This window comes from Procambarus clarkii, chromosome 63, assembly GCF_040958095.1.
Source record: "Procambarus clarkii isolate CNS0578487 chromosome 63, FALCON_Pclarkii_2.0, whole genome shotgun sequence".
NCBI lineage: Eukaryota > Metazoa > Arthropoda > Malacostraca > Decapoda > Cambaridae > Procambarus > Procambarus clarkii.
Genome location: NC_091212.1, coordinates 16,188,775 through 16,212,403, shown reverse-complemented (window position 1 = coordinate 16,212,403; position 23,629 = coordinate 16,188,775). Strand labels below are relative to the sequence as shown.

General features: G+C 46.7%; 1 protein-coding gene across 5 annotated transcripts in view; it reads right to left on the bottom strand.

Moving 5' to 3' along the window:
- The window catches only part of LanA (laminin subunit alpha), a 550,694-nt gene that overhangs the window by 145,239 nt on the left and 381,826 nt on the right, over positions 1-23,629 (bottom strand). For all 5 annotated transcript variants that reach the window (XM_069308774.1, XM_069308775.1, XM_069308777.1 and 2 more), the window contains 5 exons: positions 22,263-22,471; positions 21,480-21,721; positions 5,634-5,863; positions 3,034-3,315; positions 144-312 (listed from right to left, as the gene is read on the bottom strand). In XM_069308774.1, the coding sequence (XP_069164875.1) occupies positions 144-312; positions 3,034-3,315; positions 5,634-5,863; positions 21,480-21,721; positions 22,263-22,471 (1,132 nt within the window). The remainder of the gene's footprint in view (positions 1-143; positions 313-3,033; positions 3,316-5,633; positions 5,864-21,479; positions 21,722-22,262; positions 22,472-23,629) is intronic.

Sequence of the window (23,629 nt, the reverse complement as noted above, 5' to 3'; positions counted from 1 at the left end):
AGAGTTAAAATATGAAATAGATACAATTAATTATTGAGAAGAATTATAAATTTATACATAGAAAAGATAAATAATAAACAAAGTGCAAGCAATATATTTTCCTTTAGATTTATAAATATTAAACAATTACAGTATATACATACAGGTCCTCCATCGATCATGAAAAGAATGCCATCTTCAGCATATGTCTTAAAGTCCATTTGTAAATCAAACTGTTTCTTGAAGCGGTAACCATTACGGGTATCCATAGCTGCATACCCATTCCCATTAAATCGAAGACCAGTTGGGGGTGCCAGATCAACAAGACGATCCCTGTAAATGTAACATTCTCAATAGGTGTCCATGGCAAAGAAATATAATTAACAGATAATCTCTAGAAATATCAGGTTGAAATTAAAGTGCTGGTTATGATGAAACTCACCTTTCAAGTAGCTCACTATAGCTAGCAAGAGAACTGGGATTACCAGGCCTTAGAAAATTGCACCAGACCTCCGCAATCCACCTGAGCCTGACATATTTCAGGCCAGAAGTGCATTCTGGCTACTAGGTACGACATTATATATATATATATATATATATATATATATATATATATATATATATATATATATATATATATATATATATATATATATATATATATATATATATATATATATATATATATATATATATATATATATATATATATATATATATATATATATATATATATATATATATATATATATATATATATATATATATATATATATATATATATATATATATATATATATATATATATATATATATATATATATATATATATATATATATATATATATATATATATATATATATATATATATATATATATATATATATATATATATATATATATATATATATATATATATATATATATATATATATATATATATATATATATATATATATATATATATATATATATATATATATATATATATATATATATATATATATATATATATATATATATATATATATATATATGTCGTACCTAGTAGCCAGAACGCACTTCTCAGCCAACTATGCAAGGCCCAATTTGCCTAATAAGCCAAGTTTTCATGAATTAATTGTTTTTCGACTACCTAACCTACCTAACCTAATCTAACCTAACTTTTTCTGCTACCTAACCTAACCTATAAAGATAGGTTAGGTTAGGTTAGGTAGGGTTGGTTAGGTTCGGTCATATATCTACGTTAATTTTAACTCCAATAAAATAAAATTGTCCTCATACATAATGAAATGGGTAGCTTTATCATTTCACAAGAAAAAAATTAGAGAAAATATATGAATTCAGGAAAACTTGGCTTATTAGGCAAATCGGGCCTTGCATAGTAAGCTGAGAAGTGAGTTCTGGCTACTAGGTACGACATATATATATATATATATATATATATATATATATATATATATATATATATATATATATATATATATATATATATATATATATATATATATATATATATATATATATATATATATATATATATATATATATATATATATATATATATATATATATATATATATATATATGTCGTACCTAGTAGCCAGAACGCACTTCTCAGCCTACTATGCAAGGCCCAATTTGCCTAATAAGCCAAGTTTTCATGAATTAAATGTTTTTCGGCTACCTAACCTACCTAACCTAACCTAACCTAACTTTTTCTGTTACCTAACCTAACCTAACCTATAAAGATAGGTTAGGTTAGGTTAGGTAGGATTGGTTAGGTTCGGTCATATATCTACGTCAATTTTAACGCCAATAAAAAAAATTGGCCTCATACATAATGAAATGGGTAGCTTTATCATTTCATAAGAAAAAAATTAGAAAAAATATATTAATTCAGTTAAACTTGGCTTATTAGGCAAATCGGGCCTTGCATAGTAGGCTGAGAAGTGCGTTCTGGCTACTAGGTACGACATATATATATATATATATATATATATATATATGCACACACTTATTTAATTTTCAAATAAGCATCTTAATTAGATGCTCTATTGCAGCTGGAACACTTTATGCCTTTGTCGGCCACTTAGCACCAGTATCACGCCCTTCTTACCCAAAAATCAGACTCTAAAATTGGAGCTTTAAAACCCACTGTACCATTTATATGAGTCATAAATACTCATATACCACCTAAGTAAGACAGAAGCGAGAAATGAGTAACACTTTGTGGGCCAGCCAGAAGCTTATGGCCCGTGCAGGAAAAGCCCTACAAAAAAAAAAAAAAAGGCAGGAACAGTCACAGAAGTGGTGACATATGGGTGAAGAAGCTGCACAGGAATTTATATTCCTATTCAGTACTGTAAGAGTTCGGTAATGTGAATTCTGTTAACCCAAATTTTCAGGTAACCCGAATTAATTTGCATTCACCGTTTTAGAGCAAATGGTAGGAGTAACCATTAAAGTGTCCCAGTAGTACAGCTGGGTTCATTCTTGACTCACAATCGAGAAGGTTCGAATCCTGGGCAAGACAGAAATGGATGGCGGCATTTCTTATCACCAAATACTCCTATTCACCTAACAGTAAGTAGGTAACCAGGAGTTAGTCAGCTTGTTGTGGGGCTGCATCCTGGGGGGTCAGTAATTCGACCTTGGGGGAGGACCTCAATATAAGCCTAACACATATAAATATACTCTAGCTCTCTGTCCCCCATCATAATGAATTATTATTAAATTAAAATGCCAGAGTAATCAGGTAAATGATGGGAATGTGTGGTTATGTGGCAGGTGTAACAATGTTGCGGTACAAAAAAATTATAGCTATTAATTTCTGGATATTCTTGGTAAGAAATATAGGTAAGTCAAATGTTCAGTTAATTCATATTGGGGTGGGTCCCATATGATTTGGATTACTGGGTATAGACAGTATTTATAAAATGTTGTGTACCATACAAATAATAATTAATGAAATATAGTATAATAATGTACCTTATTCTTTATAATACTGACATTATCTGAATTTTTAAAATATTTATAAGATTTTATCTAACCTTTCCAAAGCACCACGTTGCTGATTGTTGTTAGTACCATCTGTCATAAAATTCCACAGTCCAATGGGTTGGTCGTTAAGACGAAGGTCTTCCAGCTGCCCATAGAATGAAGTACTACTGATGGCACTATTAACATCAATTCCAGCAGGAATTCCACCAATGTAAATCTTGGATACTTTTGGATCAAGATTGAACACTGAGTACCTGCCAGGTAATACTTTCTCCATTGGTTCACCTTCCATTTCTTCACGATCCACAGATAACTTCACCAACTTCCCGGTTCTGTAATAATAAGTATATGGCAGTAAATCTAAAAGTTATTCTATATTAATCATAATAACCATTTTTGGTATGAAAGTTAAATCAAGAGGATATACATAATCCTATATAACAGGAACACAATATGGTAAGGTAATGTAATTACCAGGAGAAAGTGCTAAGCCATTTTAGCTATATAGCACTTGGAAGGGATAGAGAAATAAGGATTTAGGATAGGACAGAGGAAAAGAATGGTGCGCAACCACTTGGTACGGTTAGGGATTGAACTCTAACCTGCAAGAAGCAAGATCATTGCTCTAACATTCAGTCCAAATGGTTGGGTAAGGCATGGAATAAACTATCATAAAGTATTAAAAAAAATTATGCTCTCCCCCATCTCTCTCCACAGTTGTGTGAGAGCAGGCTATAGGTGTAAGGGCAGGCTAAAGGTGTAAGGGCAGGCTAAAGGTGTAGGAAGGCTAGGTGTGAAGGCAGGTTAAATGTCTAAGGGCAAGTTAAAGGAGTATAGGCAGGAGCCGGTCGGCCGAGCGGACAGCATGATGGACTTGTGATCCTATGGTCCTGGGTTTGATCCCAGGTGCTGGCGAGAAACAATGGGCAGAGTTTCTCTCACCCTATGCCCTTGTTACCTAGCAGTAAAATAGGTACCTCGGTGTTAGTCAGTTGTCCCGGGCTGCTTCCTGGGTGTGGAGCCTGGTCGAGGACCGGGCCGCGGGGACACTAAAAAGCCCCGAAATCATCTCAAGATAACCTCAAGATAGGATAAAGGTGCGAGGGAAGGCTAAACATGTGAGGGAAGGCTAAAGGTGTGAGGCAGGTTCACCTTGGGGGGGAAGGGGTTGCCAAACACCTCACAAGCAAACAGAAATAAATATCTTTGGTCTGCTCCATGGGACATGCTTTGAATGAGAGCTAAACCATGAGAATAAAAAAATGAGTTACCAATAAAGCTTAGCCCCACAAGGGAAGAGACCAAAGCAACCCCATTTCCTCCACAGTTAAGTCAATGAACCACTGGAGCAGTCAAGTGGAGCCTGATGATAGAACCTGCCAGGAGACGAAGCAACTGCATAGCATGCCAAATTATCATAAGCTTGCACAATGTGCTGTGCACTTGACTCATAGAACCCTCTTAACCAGCCTAAGTGACCACATGAGTGTGTGGTCACAAATCCCAAACATAGAGCCAAGGCATCAGAGAAAAATGTCAAATGCAGGGGATGGAAGTCGCCACAGTGCAGAACCCTAAATGCCCAAAGAGGAAGCTAGCAAATCAGATGGTTCTAGGGCCAATTGAGCCTGCACCTGATAATCCTGGCAGTGGCAAAAGGTTATCTTGAGAAGATTTCGGGGCTTAGCGTCCCACGGCCCAGTCCTCAACCAGGCCTCCTTTTTGTTACACACCCGCCAGGAAGCAGCCTTTAGCAGCTGTCTAACTCCCAGGTACCTATTTACTGCTAGGTAACAGGGGCATCAGGGTGAAAGAAACATTTTGCCCATTTGTCTCCGCCTCCACTATGGATTGAACCCGGAACCTCAGGGCTACGAATCTGAAGTGCTGTCCACTCAGCTGTCAGGTTCCTTGGATGAAGGGATGGAACCAAAGAAAACAGAACAACACTGGGGGGCCAAATTTTACCCAGAGGTTAAACCACACAAGCAAAGTTCAGGCTTTCACACATTTGGTTCAGCAAACAAAAAGTGACCCAGAAACTCTCCACCTCCAGCTGAAGAGAAGCATCCAAGCAGAGCATGGACACAAGAGGGAGAAGAAAGCCAATGAGGAATCTCAGACCAGGCCCAACCAGGTCCAAGCCTGCAATGGAAACAAAAGGGACTTTTGACTATTCACCAGAAACCCAAACCTGGTGAGCTGGGAAAGAACAAGATCTTTGGCTTCAAACACACTGACTGGATTTGTCTCCAAACCAACCAGTCATCAAGGTAGGCTAAGATGCAACCCCTAACACCTGAAGATGATAAACCACGATGTGCCAACCTAGCGAACATCCTTTTTTCACACCGTATGAACACCTTAAATGTAGGGTGTTCATACTGCCACTGCTTCCTGCACCTCTCTAAGGGGGATGCAAGGTTATGGCTTCTGGCCCCTGGTAGGCCAATAGAACTCTGCAATTAATAACACGCGGGGACACTAAAAGCCCCGAAATCATCTCAAGATCTCAAGATAGTAGTATGACACTAAACCAGTAATAATAGCTTCTGGGAGTTTCAAGGCACATCCTGCCTTCCCCCCCCCCCCCACATAGATTTTTTTTTATAAATTACTTATTTTTCTTTTTATTTTACTATTTATTTACCTTTCCACAGTGATCTTACTCCAAACACCATCAGCAATGTACAACTTGCTGTATTCAATAGTGTGTGCACCAGCTCCAAGATCCATAGTGAGGCGTACAAAACCACGGTCCACTTCAAGGGCCATAAAATCATCAGTAGTTGTGCGACGCATTCGCTGACTACCTCCAACAGGTGTGCCCATAAAGAGAATAAGTCCTGATGGTTCTTCTGTTTGAATGAACACTGAAAGCTGTAAAAGAAAATACATTTGAATTAATAATGTTTAATAAGGTTTACAGAGTGTTCCCCCCCCCCCATCACAAGCTGCTCCCCAAAGCTTATGAATTTTTACCCAATAGGCCAATTTCAGATGAGTCCACATATTATGAAAACCCAACTAAAATAGCCAAAAGCAGATATTCACATACTAATAATAATGAGAAAACAATATTTGTATGAATAAATAATAAACAAAACTCAAAATTATCCCATGTGTCCAAACTACTGCCCCACCACTTTTTTTCCTGCCACCAGAATGAAGCACTATTTAACACTTTCGCTCACCCCGCGCGCCACCCCTCGACAGGGCGATATGGGCCCCAGCGTGTCACGGAAGCGCGCGTTAATTCCGAAAAGTGTATACTCTTTTCAACTTTGTCACCTCAATTCTCCTTCTACGAGATTAAATGTGGCATCATTGTGTTCGCAATAAAATTCTCTACAGCACTAAATGCATATAAACTCCAAAAGCCCGGCTAATTACCCGCAGCAAACAGAGAAAGTGCGAACGAGTTACCCGGGAGCGCGCAAACGGGATAAAATGTTTTCACTATTTTCACTCTGGTCACCTCAATTTTTGTTCTAGGTCTTTCATTTTGGTCTCAATGGGTTCGCAATAGAATTCTCTAGAGGAACATTAGCATATAAAAAAAAAAACCTGGTCACGCTCCAACCGCCGACGAGTTGAAGACGGGCCACGCGTTAGCCGTGAGTGAGTGCTCAGAGGCCTTCCAGCTACACTCCAAATTCCCACCCCTTTTCAAGCCTTTCTTTCGCAATTTTCTTCCTGGAAGGGCCTTGTTCATGTTTACTATCCATCGTGGAGTAAGCGTACATAGTTTTTAAAGCCGCAGTAAGAAATATAGCCACGGGAAATAGCCGAAATGTTCGCACGTTTGAGATGCGAGGGGAGGCGACATTGGTCACAACAGTGGAGCAAAGACAATAGGCCCACGGCATGTGCCAAGCCGCCTGAGGGCCACGAGGCTCAACAAAGAAAATGGGAAGACATCGGCGCACATTTTAAAACCAGTCCCAAAAAAATCGGATAAAAACCTGCTTTTTGGCGAATTTTTAAAGTGGATGACGCAATGCTGCGTCATCCCCGGCATTACCGCCAGTAAACGGATGACGCAATGCTGCGTCATCCCCGAGCGAAAGTGTTAACCACCATACTGCGCCGAGTTTATTGTGAAATTCCCCTGGTGCGCATGAAATAAAGTGTTCCCAAAAAACCAGCGTTGAATGTAATGAAACGCCATTTTCTGGGTGAGCCCCGGAGGCTCCCTGGAGCTTATTGGGCTAATGTATGTTATATTAGACCAGGACATTAGCTAAGGAGTTCAGACCTACCAGGGACCAGCGCCAGAACCTGGCCCCTTCAGAGAGGTTTCAGGGAGCAATGGCCCTGGAAAACCCCCTTGCGGTTTGGGTTTTCCTTATCTGCCATCGACCAGGGGTCAGGCACCTGGAAAGGTAGGCATAACAAAACAAACCCCACATGGTAAAAACTAAAACAAAAAATCGAACAGAAAGGTAGAAACTCCAACAATCCCAAAGAAACAAGCAAACATCACACTTTACTGGCGCGCCGTCCGCGCAGCCCTCCCCGCCCCGAGAGGGGAATAGGGGTGCCCCGGACCCACCGCGCCAGCTGCCTAGCTTCAGTTCGGAAGCTAAGCTTCAACCAACGCGAAAAACCGCCGACCGGTGGGGAGGGAGGGTTGCTAGGGAGCCTCCAGGGCTCACCCAGCAAATGGCTTTTCATTACATTCAATGCTGGTTTTCTGTGGGGAGCCCCTATGACTCCCTGGAGCTTCATACCCAAAGAGAAGAAAAAGAAAGGGCTAACTCGGGAGGAGGCCGCCACAAACTCCGCAACGCTGAAGCAGAGACAACAGGCTGCAACCTGCAACCCAAGGCAATCAACACTGCACAGGAGCAGACGCTCATAAAGAATGGGCGGCCAAGAACCTGCGCGACCCTCAAATCCCTGCGCCCGAAATGAGCCCTAGACATTACCAACACAGCAGCAAAAGCTGCAAACGTCCGAACAGCACAGGGCGCATGGACAGAGTGCAGGCTGGAAGACTGAAGAACTCTGCGGACGACCTGGGAGACCCGAGCCCTGAAACAGGGAACGAGGGGAACCGGATCAACCCAAAACGCATCCCCAGACATGGTACGCAGGTAACGGCAAAAAGCGCAACAGGACAACACAGGACGCACCCTTGGCCAAACCAATCAAGCATCAATAACCCAAGAACCCCTCCAGAAAACAGCCGTCTCAACCGTCGCCAGGACGGAGAAAGGCTACAAATGTACAAACCTACCACCAGTACCAAAGAGCAGAAACCTGAACCAAAGGGGCTACCACAAACCTGAAAAGATAAGAAGGCACCCTGATCAAAGACCAGTATGCTCAGGCAACGCATGAGCATACTGGAGGTGAAACAAAACACGAGAAAGAGTATGAAACGGGGCAGATGTGATGTCCACCCTGAATGCAAGCCAGAGCGGCTCCGCCAGCGCCGCACAAAACGAGGCAACAGTAAGAAACATCAATTAACTGTAGTCCTGAAAACCCAAAAAAGGACAAGACAACCTGATGCGAAAGAGAAAACAACCTATAAAGAGCAAGAAAAAGTGCATAGAAACACCAGGAATGTCATACTGTCGCCAAGACAAAGCTCACAGGTGGGACACCATCAACAAAGCCACCTGATCACCGCAGAGATGGTGATACCCGCGTCAAAATACCAGATGCGAAGAGCTGAGGAGAATGCCGAAGCAGTCACACAGAGAACCAATCCGACCTGCCGAAAGAAGCGGAGCCGCGGGAAAACGCCCCGGCTTCAGACACCTATGAAGCAGCGTCTGAAAATAAAGCTGGGCTGGTCACCAAGGAACCATAAGGACTACTTTCGTGGGAATAGGCTCAAACCGAGCCAGAACCTGAAGCAACAGCTGGACCGGGAGAAGAGGAACAGGTACCCCCACCTCGACCAGTCCTGCCGAAAAGCATCCACCATGAACGCCTCGCATGCGGGTAAGAGCGCCACATAAAATGGGTGATGCCTAGACCACGCCAACTCGAAGACATCCATGGCCAGGAGTCCATACGTCCGGCAGAGCCAACGAAACAAGTCGGCGACAAATGGCCAATCCGCGAACAGAGGAATGAACCAAGACAGCTGTCTGCCAGTATGCAGGACACACCCTGGACATGAACCTCACGGTTAGCCAAACCCCGAGAGTCCAGCAAACTGAGCCACTCTAAGGAACCAACTCCAAAGGTCAACACCTAAGAGAAACTCTGTGGTTCCGGCAAAGAACCGCCAGAGAACAGTCCAAATGGAGCTGAATGGTAGAGCACCAAGTGACCCAAATCCTCCGAAGCACAAACCAGACAGCCACAAACTCCCTAACCATGCTGTGAGCCTAAGGGATGGACAGACCCCACCATCCCTGGCCGACCTGGTGAGCACAGGTCACAAAGCCCCAGCTGAGAGATGACTCGTCCGTGAACACATCGAGCGAAGGCTCGGGGAGGTGCCAAGGCACAGAACTCCGAAAACCCCAAAGAGGAAGCTGGTGACGCAGCACCAACACAAAATCCCTGGAGGATCAAACCCAACGATTGCAAGAGAGGTGGAAGGGGAGTCTCCGAAGGAACCAAACAGACGCCGAAGCCAAACCCGACCCCGCGGGCAGACCAGCATGTGAAAGTTCAGACTCCCGCACAACTGCTCGAGCAACTGCTTAGCAACCCAAGACCCCCTCATGAACTGCCAAAGGCGGGACCACAGCCGCAGCAACACTTCTGGAGGGAAAGACAAGGAGCGGCCCAAGAGCCCTAAACAAGGCCCAGCTAGGTCCGAACCCAGGACGGAAACAGATGAAATGGCCTCCAGATCACCTGGAAACCAAACCGGCGATCTGGAAAGAACCACACCCCTGGCGAGCAGACAAGCAGACCGACTGGGAGCCCACACCAGTCTGTCATCGAGATAGGCCAGACACCGAATCCCAAAAAGACTCAGACAGGGCACCAAGATCCGGTAAAGATGCAAAATACACCAAGTGCCAATTACAAAATAGGGACGGCAACAAAAGCGACAAGCCTGAAGCCCCACCACCAACTGTGCCAGTCCCGGAAAACTGGAGAGGAACGTGCCAAGAATTGACCTGGAGGTCTAGGGCCACCATCCAGACACCCGGCCACAACAGAAGCCGGAAAAGAGACAACAGTCCTCCGATGAGGGCATAGAATCCAGGGCGCAGACTGAAGAAGTCCAGAAGAACCGCAGATGCAACAGGCCCATGTCTGCAAAGAGCAGTCGGGAACCCCAGAAGGATGGGGCGGATTGACCACGTCCAACGCACCCACTAAGATGGGTGCATTGGGAGTTTTCCAAGGAGCCTCCGGGGCTCACCCAGAAAATGATGTTTCATTACATTCAACGCTGGTTTTTTTCTAAATAAAAAAATTTTGGTTTTAGGGTCCCTAAAACTTAAACAGGGCAGTTTTGGGGCATCCAGGGATGCAATTAACCTAGCGCTTTGCAGCAACCTAAACCTAGCATGCAATGCAGCTGCCTAATGCACCCTCGTATCATGATCAGTAGCTTAGATGAACTGGAGCATGTACAGGCAACAAACATCGCACAACTCTGGGTCAAAGATATCACCAACCCAACAGGCAGCATGGCAAAGGCACAACCAGTGATTGTTCCCCAGAGACAATGGGACAGAGCAACCTTCCAACTCACACAAAGTGAGAGGGTACTCAAGGGGGTTACATCCATCAGACCACGGAGCCCCCTGCGGGGTTTCACAGGGTCCTTAGCCTTATTAACACGCTAAGGGAAGCCGAGGCAGAGTACTGCAAACCGGCACCCAAGACTACTAAATAATCTGCTAATAGCCGAACCCCTATTCATTCGAACCGCTATAGACTGTTGCCATGGTCTATATATTAGACCATGGCAACAGTCAATCGATTGAGTTCTAAACCTACTGGGGACCAGCGCCGGAACCTGGCCTCTCTCAGAGAGGCATGAGGAGCAATGGGCTATAGATACCCTCGTGTAATTGTAAGCAGTCTATGTCTGCCATCTACCAGGTCAGGCACCCAGAAAAATAAGAATTCCAAAACAAACTACAGTTGGTTAAAATTTGCAAACTGAAAGCCAAACTAGCAAGCAGAACTCCCCAATCGAAAACAAGAAAACAAGCATGACGTCACCACAGCCGCCGCACCGCTGTCTGCACAACTCCCCCCTTCTCAGGATGGGAAGGGGGGGAGGGGTTTCCAGACCTCCCGCACCAGTTACCCAACCCCAGTTCAGAGGCTGAATTTCAAAAATGCTAAAAAACTGTCGACCGGAGGGAGGTAGGGATGCTGGAAAGCCTCTGGGTCTCACTAAAAAAATGATCCCTGAAGCTCCCTGAAGCTACCTAACCAATGATAAAGGAAAAGAGTGACTTACCCAGGAGACAGCCATCACTCATTCCTCAACTCAAAGTCGAGACAATTGGCTGCAACCTACGACCCAAGGCTACACACACACACACACACACACACCCCGAGAAGGGCCCAGGAACATAAACAAGGTACCGTGCGGCTAGGACCCTGTTTGACCTCCAAAAGCCACGTGCCCAAATGTCATCCCAGGACATATTGCCAAAAGCAGCAGCCAAAGCCGCGAACTTACAAACGTCATGAGCACAGGAATAGACTGCAGGCTGGCTGGACCGAATAATCCTGCAGACAACCTGGGAGACCCACACCTTGGAACAGGGAAGAACGAAAACCAGGTCACCCCAAAGCGCGTCCCCTGCCATGGAGGCTGTGGCGCGCAAGTAACGCAAAGCGTCGCAACCAGACACAAAACATGATGCACCCCCAGCCGAACCAACCAAGCATCAATAATAATAAAAAAAAAACTCTGGAAAGCAGCAGTCTCATTCTTCGCCAGAAAAGGAGTAGATGGCTGCAAACGAACAAAACAACCACCAGGACTGAAAGAGCATAAATCCCTGCGCCAAAGGAGAGCATGAAGCTCTGCGACCTGACCCCCAGAGGCTAATGCCAAAAAGAAAAACCAGCGTTGAATGTAATGAAACGCCATTTTCTGGGTGAGTCCCGGAGGCTCCCCGGAGCTATCCCAGGCTGATATGCTAATGTCAGACTTTGGCATCAGTCATGTGTATGGAGTTCTTAGGCCTACCGGGGACCACGGCCAGAACCGGGCCCCCTCAGAGAGGCAAGGGGAGCAATGGCCTATAGAAGCCCCCGTGTAGTTGGAAGCATTCTATGTCTGCCATCGACCGGAACAGGCACCCAGAAAGGTAAGCGCCCCAAAACAAACCCCTATTCTGGTTAAAATTGCTACCTAAAACCGAACTAGTGGATAGAACTCCCCAACCGAAAACAAGCAAACTAGTGTGACGTCACACACTGCCGCGCCGCTGTCTGCGCAGCTCTCCCCTCCCTGGGAGGGGGAAGGGGGAGCCCCAGACCCCCCGCGCCGGCTACCCACACCTCAGTTCTTGAGGCTGGATGTCAAAAACGCGAAAAACCGCCGACCGGAGGGAGGGAGGGAGGGATGCCGGGGAGCCTCCGGGACTCACCCAGAAAATGGCGTTTCATTACATTCAACGCTGGTTTTCTGGGGGGAGCCCCGTCGGCTCCCCGGAGCTAACTACCCACAGACAGAAAAAGAGGGACTTACCCGGGAGGCGGTCGTCGCACACCCCTCAACTCGAAGCCGAGACAACTGGCTGCAACCGCCAACCCAAAGCAACACAGGCCCGACGAGGCCCAGGGACATTCACAAGGTAACGAGCAGCCAGGACCCTGTTCGACCGGTAGGTAAAACGGACCAGCAGAGGCAGACCCCGAGGAGCCTGTGGAAGGTGGCCCCAAGCCCCAAGGGCAGTACTTACAGGGCACCTAGGGAAGGCAGCCCTAGGCGCATGCAGCCCAAGTACTGAAGATAACTCCTGGCTCTCGCACCCACAAAACTAACACCACACGCAAAGCACAGTGCAGTAGCGACACCGGAGCCAGAGCACACGACCATCACCTATAGCATCAGCCTCAAGAACTGAGGTGTGGGTAGCCGGCGCGGGGGGTCTGGGGCTCCCCCTTCCCCCTCCCGGGGAGGGGGGAGCTGCGCAGACAGCGGCGCGGCAGTGTGTGACGTCACACTAGTTTGCTTGTTTTCGGTTGGGGAGTTCTATCCACTAGTTCGGTTTTAGGTAGCAATTTTAACCAGAATAGGGGTTTGTTTTGGGGCACTTACCTTTCTGGGTGCCTGTTCCGGTCGATGGCAGACATAGAATGCTTCCAACTACACGGGGGCTTCTATAGGCCATTGCTCCCCTTGCCTCTCTGAGGGGGCCCGGTTCTGGCCGTGGTCCCCGGTAGGCCTAAGAACTCCATACACATGACTGATGCCAAAGTCTGACATTAGCATATCAGCCTGGGATAGCTCCGGGGAGCCGACGGGGCTCCCCCCAGAAAGAGCCTCAGAAAAACAGTTCTGAACCAAAGGGGCCACAACAAACCGAGGAGAAGGGTCAGGCAGCACATGAACAGGCCAGCGGTGAAACAACGCCTGAGAAGGCTTGCAGAATGGAGCAGAAGTGACATCCACCGCTAACGCAAGCAGAAGGGGCTCCGCCAGTGCCACACGATATGAGGCGACAGTATTCAGCATATGATGCCGGTCCTAAAACAACCAAAAGAGAAAGGAAAAAAAAAAGATCCAAAACAGAAGAAAACCTACGGAGGGACAAGAAATAACGAAAGGACTGCCAGGAAACTTTATACTGCCGCCGAGACGAAACACACAGGTGGGACACCATCAATGAAACCACCTGCTCACCATACAAGTGGTGATAGACCTGCATCAGAATGACCAGATGCGAAGACTGGAGGAGAAGATCGAATCAGCTATGTAATGGACTGACCTGATCTGCTGAAAGAGGCGGAGCCGAGGGAAGATCCTCGGGTTTGGACACCGAACAGGCACCGCCTGAAACCAAGGCTGGGCCGGCCACCAAGGGGCCAAGAGGACTACTCTCCCTTGGTAAATTTCTAAGTGAGCTGGGACCTGGAGCAACAGTGGAACTGGGGGGAAGAGGTACGGGTAACCCTACCTCGACCAGTGTTGGAAATATCCAACACTTAATTACTAATCCCTAATACAATAGGATGTATTTCCTATATTAGGCGTTATAATCATCCAATACTCATTTACTAATCCTTCGTACAACAAGATGTATTTCCTGTACTAAGTGTCATAATTAACTAACACTACTATTCAGGAGTTTAGAGTTACTGAATTCATTCCATTAGGATGTGGAGCATTATATTATTTTTCCTAGAATCGTGGAAATGTTGTGTCAGTCAGCTAGCCACCGAGAATCATTTCATATTAACATATCGAGTAGAATCTAGCCTTATTTTTCCTTTTTATTAAAGATAATCATTTATTAATAGATTCATCCGTAGTTAGTAAATCTATCATGTTACTGGAATTAATTTATACAGCCATGATTAGCTGTACCAGTGAAAAGAATGATAAACTTTACCTCCACTCCAAATCTTTTCTCGTTCATTTAATATCGTCTAAGTTAATTGACTTCATTACGAGAAAATAATTGTTGCCACATAACACCTTTATTTATGATATAAATATTCGTCATACCCCATTTTCATGCATATAATTTATGCCTGGAGTCACTACTTGGAGCTATGCGCATGCGCCACCTCCAGCAGAAAGGAGAGAGACACATGAGAACCGCCATTGTATGGGTGTTCTCGGGTTGGCTTATGAACACCGGTCTGAATTTAGAGCATCTGACTACCTACAGGCTCCAGACTGATTCTGTAACTTCAATTATTTATAGACACCATGTTCGGCGGGGAAGAGAAGTATCCTTAACTGATTTTAGAGGCCTGTAAAATTGAATTAGGTTATTTCCCTGTCATGACGATGTTTGGCAACATATAATCCTATGTAAGTGTACTGTTGGTTCCCAAATTCATTTAGAATTTAGAATTAAATGAATGATTCTAAGGCTTGGAGTGGAATTTACATAATATTTGTATTTCAGCTGGCATACAAGCGTATGCGAGACAGTAACGTCTACCAAGAACACATGTTTACTCCAGTAGCCTGGAGGAACAGGAACACGTTTATGTCTACGAGTATACAATTTGTGAGACGCACGCTGTGATCCCTACTCAACAGCTAGGCAGTTTTTCATGTTTCTAGTAGACAAACATTGCATTTAACTAACCATTGCATAATTAATGATTTATAATCTATATACATGCATCTATTATTCTCATCACGTATGCAATTTATTATACATTATATGCTTTATATAGACTAACCTCATAGAAGACCCCCCAAAATGTGTTATGGGAAGCGGCTTTAAAACTTATAGAATTTACAGTTCATGATTGCGTTCTGGTTCTTTGAGCATATCAGAATTATACATTATTAGCATCAAACTAGAGCCAGATTTCCCCACAACCAGTCCTGCCGGAAGGCATCGACCGTGATGGCCTCGCAGTCGCAGAGGAAAACATAGGGACTTACCCGGGAGGCGGTCGCTGCTCACTCCTCAACTTGGAGTCGAGACAACTGGCTGCAACCACTGACCCAAAGTGACACAGGTTCGACGAGGCCCAGGGACGTTCATCAGGTAACGAGCAGCCAGGACCCTGTTTGACCGCTAAAAGCCCCGTGCCCGAATGTCAGCCCTGGACATGTTGCCAAAGACGGCAGCAAGAGCAGCGAACTTACGAACGTCATGGGCATGGGGATAGATGACTTGGGAGACCCGCACCCGCGAACAGGGAAGAAGGAAAACCGGATCAACCCAAAGCGTGTCCCTGGACACAGAAGCCGTGGCGCGCAAATAACGGCGAAGAGCCGCAACCGGACACACAACATGATGCACACCCAGCCTGACCAACCAAGCATCAACAGCCCAGGGACCCCTCCAGAAAACAGCAGTCTCATTCTTTGCCAGAAAAGTAGGAGACGGCTGTAACCGAACAAAACCATCACGAAGACCAAAGCAGCAGAAACCCCTGCACCGGAGAAGAGCATGAAGCTCCCCAACCCGACCCCCAAAGGTCAATGCCAACAGAAAAAGAGCCTTGGAGAAACAATCCTGAACTGAAGGGGCCCGCAACAAACCGAGGAGAAGAAAGAAAAAAAGAGCACTCTGTCCAAAGACCAGGACGGCTCAGGCAGCTCATGAGCAGGTCGGAGGTGAAACAAAGCACGAGACAGCTTGTGAAATGGCGCAGAAGTATCAAGAACACCGAAAGCAAGCTGAAGCAGGCTCCGCCAGCACCGCTTAATACGAGGCGACAGTGTTAGGCATAAGGTAACGGTCCTGGAATAACAAAGAGAGAAAGGACAAGACTACCTGAACAGAAAGCAAAGCGCAACAACGAAGATGTAAAAAGAACCGGGAGGACCACCAGGAGACCTCATACTGCTGCCGAGACGAAGCTCGCAGGTGGGACACCAACAAAGAAGCCACCCAATCACCATAGAGATGATGATAAATCCAAGTAAAAAAGACCATACGCGAAGACTCGAGGAGAAGATTGAACCAGCCACGTGACGCACCAGGCCGATCTGTTGGAAGAAGTGGAGCCTCGGGAAAACCTCCAGGTTCGGACACTGGGCAAGCAGTGCTTGAAACCACGGCTGGGCTGGCCACCACAGGGCCAAGAGGACTACTCTCCCCTGGTAGGTCTTCAAGCAAGTCAGGACCTGGAGCAACAGCTGTAACCGGGAGAAAGTGGTACAGGAACCCCCACCTCAACCAGTCTTGCCATAAGTCATCGACCTCGACGGCCTTGCAATTGGGGAAGGGCGCCACATATACTGGTAGGCATACTGGGGGAGGTGCCACGACCACGCCGACGTGAAGAGATCCCCCTCAGGGCGCCCGAACGTCTGGCAGAGTTAACGGAAGGATAGGGGAACGAAACAAGACAGGCCGCCGGCCAAGATGTTGGACACTCCCCGCACATGAACAGCCAGGAGAGAAAAACCCCGAGAACTAAGCAGACAAGTCACTCGAAGCGACCAGTGACAAAGAGCCAAGGACCGCACCGAAACCCCACGGTTCAGGCAATGAACCACTGGGGACCAGTCCGAATGTAGCCGGATCATTGATCCGCGGGCGACCCGAACCCTCCGAAGCACAAACCACACTGCCTCAAACTCCCGCACCGTGCTGTTGGCTCGACGGAAGGACGGACCCCACCGCCCCTGGCTGGCCTGGTGAGCACTGGTCACAAAGCCCTAGCCAAGATACGAACCATCCGTGAACACATCGAGCAAGGGCACAGGAAGACACCAAGACACTGAACCCTGAAAAATCCGACGAAGCCGGCGACGCAGCAGCCGACGCAAGGCCTCCGGGGGTCAAACCCGGCTATCATGAGAAAGGCAGAAGGGACAACTCCGAAGGAACCAGAACAGCCGACGATGCCAAACCCAACCCGGCAGGTAGACCATCATCACAAAATTCAGGCTCCCGCACAAACGCTCGAGCAACCGCCAAATTGACCCAGGAGCCCACCAGAAACAGGCGAAAATGGGACCGCAGCTGGAGAAGAGACTCTGGAGGAAGAGACAAGGAAGCGGTCCGAGAGTCCCACACAAGACCAAGCCACGACCGAACCTGGGAGGGAACTAGATGGGACTTCCTCCAGTTCACCATGAACCCAAACCCGGCGAGCAGTGAAAGCACCAAATCCCTGGCTAGCAGACAACTAGACTGGCTGGGAGCCCAAACCAGTCAGGCGTCAAGGTAATCGACATCAACAAGTCAGACATACGATGACAACTGGCCGAAGTAGCCTGAATATACTGCGCCACGGCCAAAGGAGCAAAAAGCAAAGGATAAAAAGGTGAAGACATCCTAAGAACCAGGGCCCAGGCCGATTCCAAAGAGGAGGCAAGCTCTGCCTGCCGACACTCGAGCCGGGAAGCGTAGAACAGGAAAACCGCATCACGCAAGATCGGTGCAATCAGCTTCAACAAGGCAGACGACGCGTGCACCACTAAGCCCAAGGCACTGGACCCCAGAACGGCCCCGAGAGACCCCACGTCCTCCCCAAGCCAGTCCAAAGACAGCTCCAGGAGGGAAAAGAAGTGCAAAGCTGAAACCAAGAGGCCCCGGGCACGCAAGTCCTCAGCCACCTGCGCAGCCGACAGGGAGGGAACCTGCACATGGAGCTGCTGAATGCCACCATCCCGGGAAAGGGCAAGAGCAAACAAGCACTCACTGAGGTGCTCAAGGTTGATCCCTAGAAAAACCTGAACGACCGTTGAGACCTCCCGCCACTCAAGCGTGCGGGAACGACAGAAAGAATGCCAAGCCTCCAAAGCAAAAATAGGACAGTCCGCCAGCCAGGACGACTCCGGAACCTCATAATGGACTCAGAAAGAGAACAAATTCCCAAACCTGAAAGACGATGGATCCATCACCGAGGCGTAATCTGGGACACGCAGAAGGTTAGATGCCAGGGCTGCCTGCACTGCAGACGATTGAATGCAGGAAGCCGAAAACCTCCAGAAGGACAGAACCGACGCACCCGAGGGAACACAGAACTGAACCTGGGGAGGGGCAGATGCCAAATCCAACTCAAACGCAGAGGGGGGAAAAGAGAACCCCACTCCTTGTAACAATAAGCCTCGCTCCGAGGATAGAAAAACCCAGGCGGGGTTCAGCGGGGCCTTGGCCCAAGTCAGCCCCTCCCCAGCCCCAAGATCCCCCTCCTCAGGACCCGGGGCCGAGTCATCCCCCAGAGTACCGGCCCCTGAAGAAAAAGCTGCCACAGCTGAGTAAGCCGAACAGAAGGGGGCCCACTGGTCAGACCCAGAGACTTCGGCAGGGAGATCGGACTGGAATGCCTCCGTTGCCACACCAGAAGAGGCATCCTCCGAGACTGCCTGAGACTAAAGACCATTTAAACCCCTGCCTCAACCCCAAAACCCTCAGATGCTTCGGGGCCAGAAGCAGGGGGGGGGGGGAGACCAGGACACACTACAGCAGGGGAAGGACGAGGGGGGGGTGCGGACTGAACCAAGGTCGAAGCGACCCCCACCCCCAACTCCGGGTCCCTACAAGCAAAACGGGGCAGCCTCGGGGCATTAACCTAATACAAGCATGCAACGCCTGCGTCGCCTGTACCTGTAGAACATCATCTTGAGATTGGGTAAACTGAGTCACTAGCAAGCAACAGAACTAGCATGACTCCAGGTCGAAGGTGTCACCGACCCAACAGGCAGCGTGATGGAGGCAAAAACCGTGAGGGTCACCCTGAGTCAAGCGGACCGAGCAACCATAGTACTCGCACGAAGTGAAGGGGGGAACACTCCGGGGACACATCCATCGGATCCATGCGCCCCCTAGGGGTTTCCCAGGGTCCTGAGTGCTTAACGGAAATTCACGCCCAGGTAATACCAGGCAGGGTACTGCTAACCAGCGCCCAAAACTACCAAACAACTGTCTAAAGCTGAACCCCCAGGGACGTATACTCATGGGGACCTAGCAGGGGGGCACCACCAGAAAACAACCGTACACAGGTCAGGCACAAAAAAAGGGGGAACAAGGCAGACCCCCCCTACAAGGCAAAAATAAAAAGAAAAACAAAACCCCACAAGAGGACAACGCACCTAAAGGAACAGAGCCGGCTGCTGTAAGTGGTGAAAACAAGCTGCGCAGTACCCTGTGCCCTACCAATGCAAACTGCCTCTTTCCCTAAGGTAAACCAGAAAGACAAACCCCCCCCCCCCAGCGCCCTTCACCCAAAGGGCAGCTGAAAACTGAGCAGTAATACAGCCTAGCAGAGGCAAACCCCAAGGAACTTGTGGAATTTAACCCCAAGCCCCAAGGACAGTACTTACAGGGCACCCAGGGACGATAACCCTAGGCACATACAGCTCAAGTACTGAAGAATAACTCATGGCTCTTGCACCCACAGAAGACAGCCACCACACCCAAAACACAGTGCTGGAAAAGCTGGAACCAAGCACACGACCTCCGCCTCTAGCATCAGCCTGAGAACTGATGGGTGGATAGCTGGTGCGGGGAATCTGGGGTTCCACCTTCCCCCTTCCAGGGAGGGGGAAGCTGCGCAGACAGTGGTGCGGTGGCGTGTGATGTCATGCTCGTTTGCTTGTTTCTTTTAGTTCTATCCAGTTGTTCGGCTTTTGGTAGCAATATTTTCACCAAAATGGTTGTTTGTTTTGGGATGCTTACCTTCCTGGGTGCCTGACCCGGTCGATGGAGACATAGAATGCTTCCAACCATACAGGGGTTTCTATAGGCCATTGCTCCCATGCCTCTCTGAGGGGGCCAGGTTCTGGCTCATGGTCCCCGGTAGGCCAACAAAACTCCATACACATGACTGATGCCAAAGTCTGACATTAGCACATCAGCCTAGTAAGTTCCGGGGAGCCGAAAGGACTCCCCCCAGAAATATATAATTCGATGTAAATTCAATATTTGAGAGAAATTTATGTTACTGGATCTGGCTTAAACACCAGCCTATTGTAGAGTGTATAGACCTAGTCTGGGTTCATTCAGTAGGCACCCAGTGCCAATAGCTTTTTCTGCGAGTGACATTTTTGTCCGCTGGTGGAAGAATAATTGTGGACTTCACCATTTTTTGACTACAGCTGTATTGTTATACTACAAGATGTCTCAAGGGTTTGCTAATAGTGCAGAAAATGAGTCAATATTTTGCAATAACTAGTAGCAGAAAATCAACCAGCGCAGCTGTATCTACACGAGCATAGCTGTACCCAGCACGAGCACAGACATATCCAGCACGAGCACAGCCATACCCAGCATGAGTACAGCTGTACCCAGCACCAGCACAGCCATACCCAGCACGAGCACAGCCATACCCAGCACTAGTACAACAGCAGCCAGCACCAGCTCAGAACCAGCTGAAGCAAACACAGTAGCAGCGAGCACCAGCAAAGCTGATGCAAACATCAAAGAACATCATGTGTGGAGTGTACAGTTAAAACAGGTGTTAAATTTAAGTACATAGTGTTATAATTAAGATTGCTATACAGTAATTTTAATATAAAATAGTTTTCATAAACTGTATTGTAGTACTCAACATGCAGCAGAACAACTAATCAATACAGTGCTAACGGCATAATCCAGTACAGTACGTATTTACTGTACAGCATTCACAACTCCATGAAAATTTAAGATGGACATAACTCCAACAATAAGGTAAATAACAACTGTAACACAGTATTTTTTAGTAGAGTAGTAATATATAGGTACAGTATATAATATGATAATGCATTTTTATTGTTTACAAGAAAAAAAAGACACTGACGCAAACGCCTCTTGAAGGTCACCTCTTGTAACGAATCCAACCCTGCAACAAACCGGGGTTGGTCCCATATAGTGCATTGAATCGAGGTTGTACTGTATATTACAAAACTGTCCAAGGCCTAACTGCCATCCCCTAATAATAATTTACTATTTGTATAAATTTTAGTTACCTTTGTAGAAGTGGCAGCTTTAGTCAGGTCCTCTGGATTTTCTAATTCTATTGTAGTGTTAGGCAGGAATGATACACCCACTTTAATCTTGTTGGCCAAATCACGTGTCTTCAGAATTGTGCGACGTAGCTTTTCCAGACGATTCCCAACATCAATTCCAAGAGTTTGAATATTTTCTTTTTGACCACGAAGTTTAGAAGCAAGCCGAGTCATCTCTGGAGTTATTTGCTCCACTCGCTCAACTAAGCACATAAGAAAGACAAAAGAATGCATATTATACTTTCAAAATAAATAAATAAATAGGCAAAATGTCAGTCACAAATAAAAAACCAGTGTTGAATGTAATGAAACACCATTTTCTGGGAGACACCCGGAGGTATGCTTGCAAAACATAAGAGAGCACCCTAGAGAAGTCATCATTGCCTGATGTTATAATGGAAGGGGACTCCCCTTCCAAACACTAACAGTTTTCCTCCTTTCCTCCCCTCCTCACTGTCTTCCATACACCAACAAGAGTCCACAATAAAGGTATGGAACTCATGAGTAATATTCTGTATAAAATATATTTTTAAGTTAATATTTTAAGTTAATATTTTAAGTGTGTGGAACGGATTAATTCAATTTACATTATTTCTTAAGAAAAATTTGTTTCGGTTTACAAATTTTCGGTGTACAAACTGTCTTTTGGGACGGATTAAATTCGTAAACAGAGGGTCCACTGTAATATGAAAAATGCCAGAAACAACAATAAGAAGCAAGCACAATTGTTAATGCTAAACTAACCTTGTTTATGGGCTAGTTCTATAGCCTTTTCTCCCTCAGCTACATTCCTCATTAGCAAACGTGCATTGTCACCTGCTTCAGTTAATAACCCTTCAACATTAGATATGGTGAGAATGGCTCCATCAGCTTCTTCACTGGACTGAACAGCATCTTCCTTTAATTTTGCAGCACCAGCAGAAATTGCTTCATTCTCGAGGGTATCCAGTCCTCTGCAATATTCCATTTATAAAAATTGTTACTTTTGTTTTTCTATCAAATTGCAAATTTAATGTAATGTCCATTGGTAATTACCAATGAGTTAGGATATAGACTACCTCATGCATAAAAATTATTACAAACATTTTCTTAATGCTTTTGTATTATATGTAGGTTTGAGTGGGTGGGCGGGCTTTTTTGGCAGGCTATGTTGGGTTCAGGCTGGTGGGCGGGCTTTGGGCAGTTTTGAGTGGGTGCGGGCAGGCTTCTCTGTGTTCACCTAGTGTTCACCTAGTTGTGTTTGCGGGGGTTGAGACTTTGCTCTTTCGGCCCGCCTCTCAACTGTCAATAAACTGTCTGTGGAGAGCCCCTTTGGCTCCCCAGAGCTATACCCGGGCAGATGTGCTGATGTGTATATATTAGACCATAGCAACAGTCAATCGAAGGAGTTCTAAGCCTACTGATCTTGGCCGTGCTGGTCTACCAGTCAGGTCAGATCTGGCTTCAGCGGATGTTTTGGTTTCTTTAGGGGGCGTCCCTTCCACCGCTCTTGTGATTGCTGTGTTCAGATCCCGGAAACCTTGCGTCGGCTGCTGCGTCGCCGGCTTCCTCTGACATTTTTTTCGGGGTTCTATGCCGTGACGCCTCCCCGAGCCCTCGCTCGCTGTATTCATGGATGCCTTGTCTCTCAGCTGGGATTTTGTGAACAGTGCTCACCAGGCCGGCCAGAGTCAGGGGAGTCCGTCCTTCTGTCGGGCTCACAGCACAGCGTAGGAGTTCGGGTGGCACTTTCGGAGCTGCTGCGGCTTCCATTTGGGGTGGATGTCACTTCTGCTCTGTTCCAAAAGCTTTATTGGGCGTTGTTTTCACCTCCGGCCTGCTCATGCGCCACCTGAGTTGTCCTAGTCGTTGCATCGGGTGCTCTTTTTTCCCTTCTCCTTGGTTTGGGGTGGCCCCCTCAGTTCAGAACTGTTTTTCTAGGGCTCTTTTCTTGTTGGCATTGTCTTTTGGGGGTCGGGTCGGTGAGTTTCATGCTCTCCTCCAGCACAGGGGTTTCTGCTCATTTGTTCCTGGTGGTCTTTTCTTCATTTGCGGCCGTCTCCTTCTTTTCCGGAGAAGAATGAGTCTACTGCTTTCCGAAAGGGTCCTTGAGTTGTTGATGCTTGGTTGGT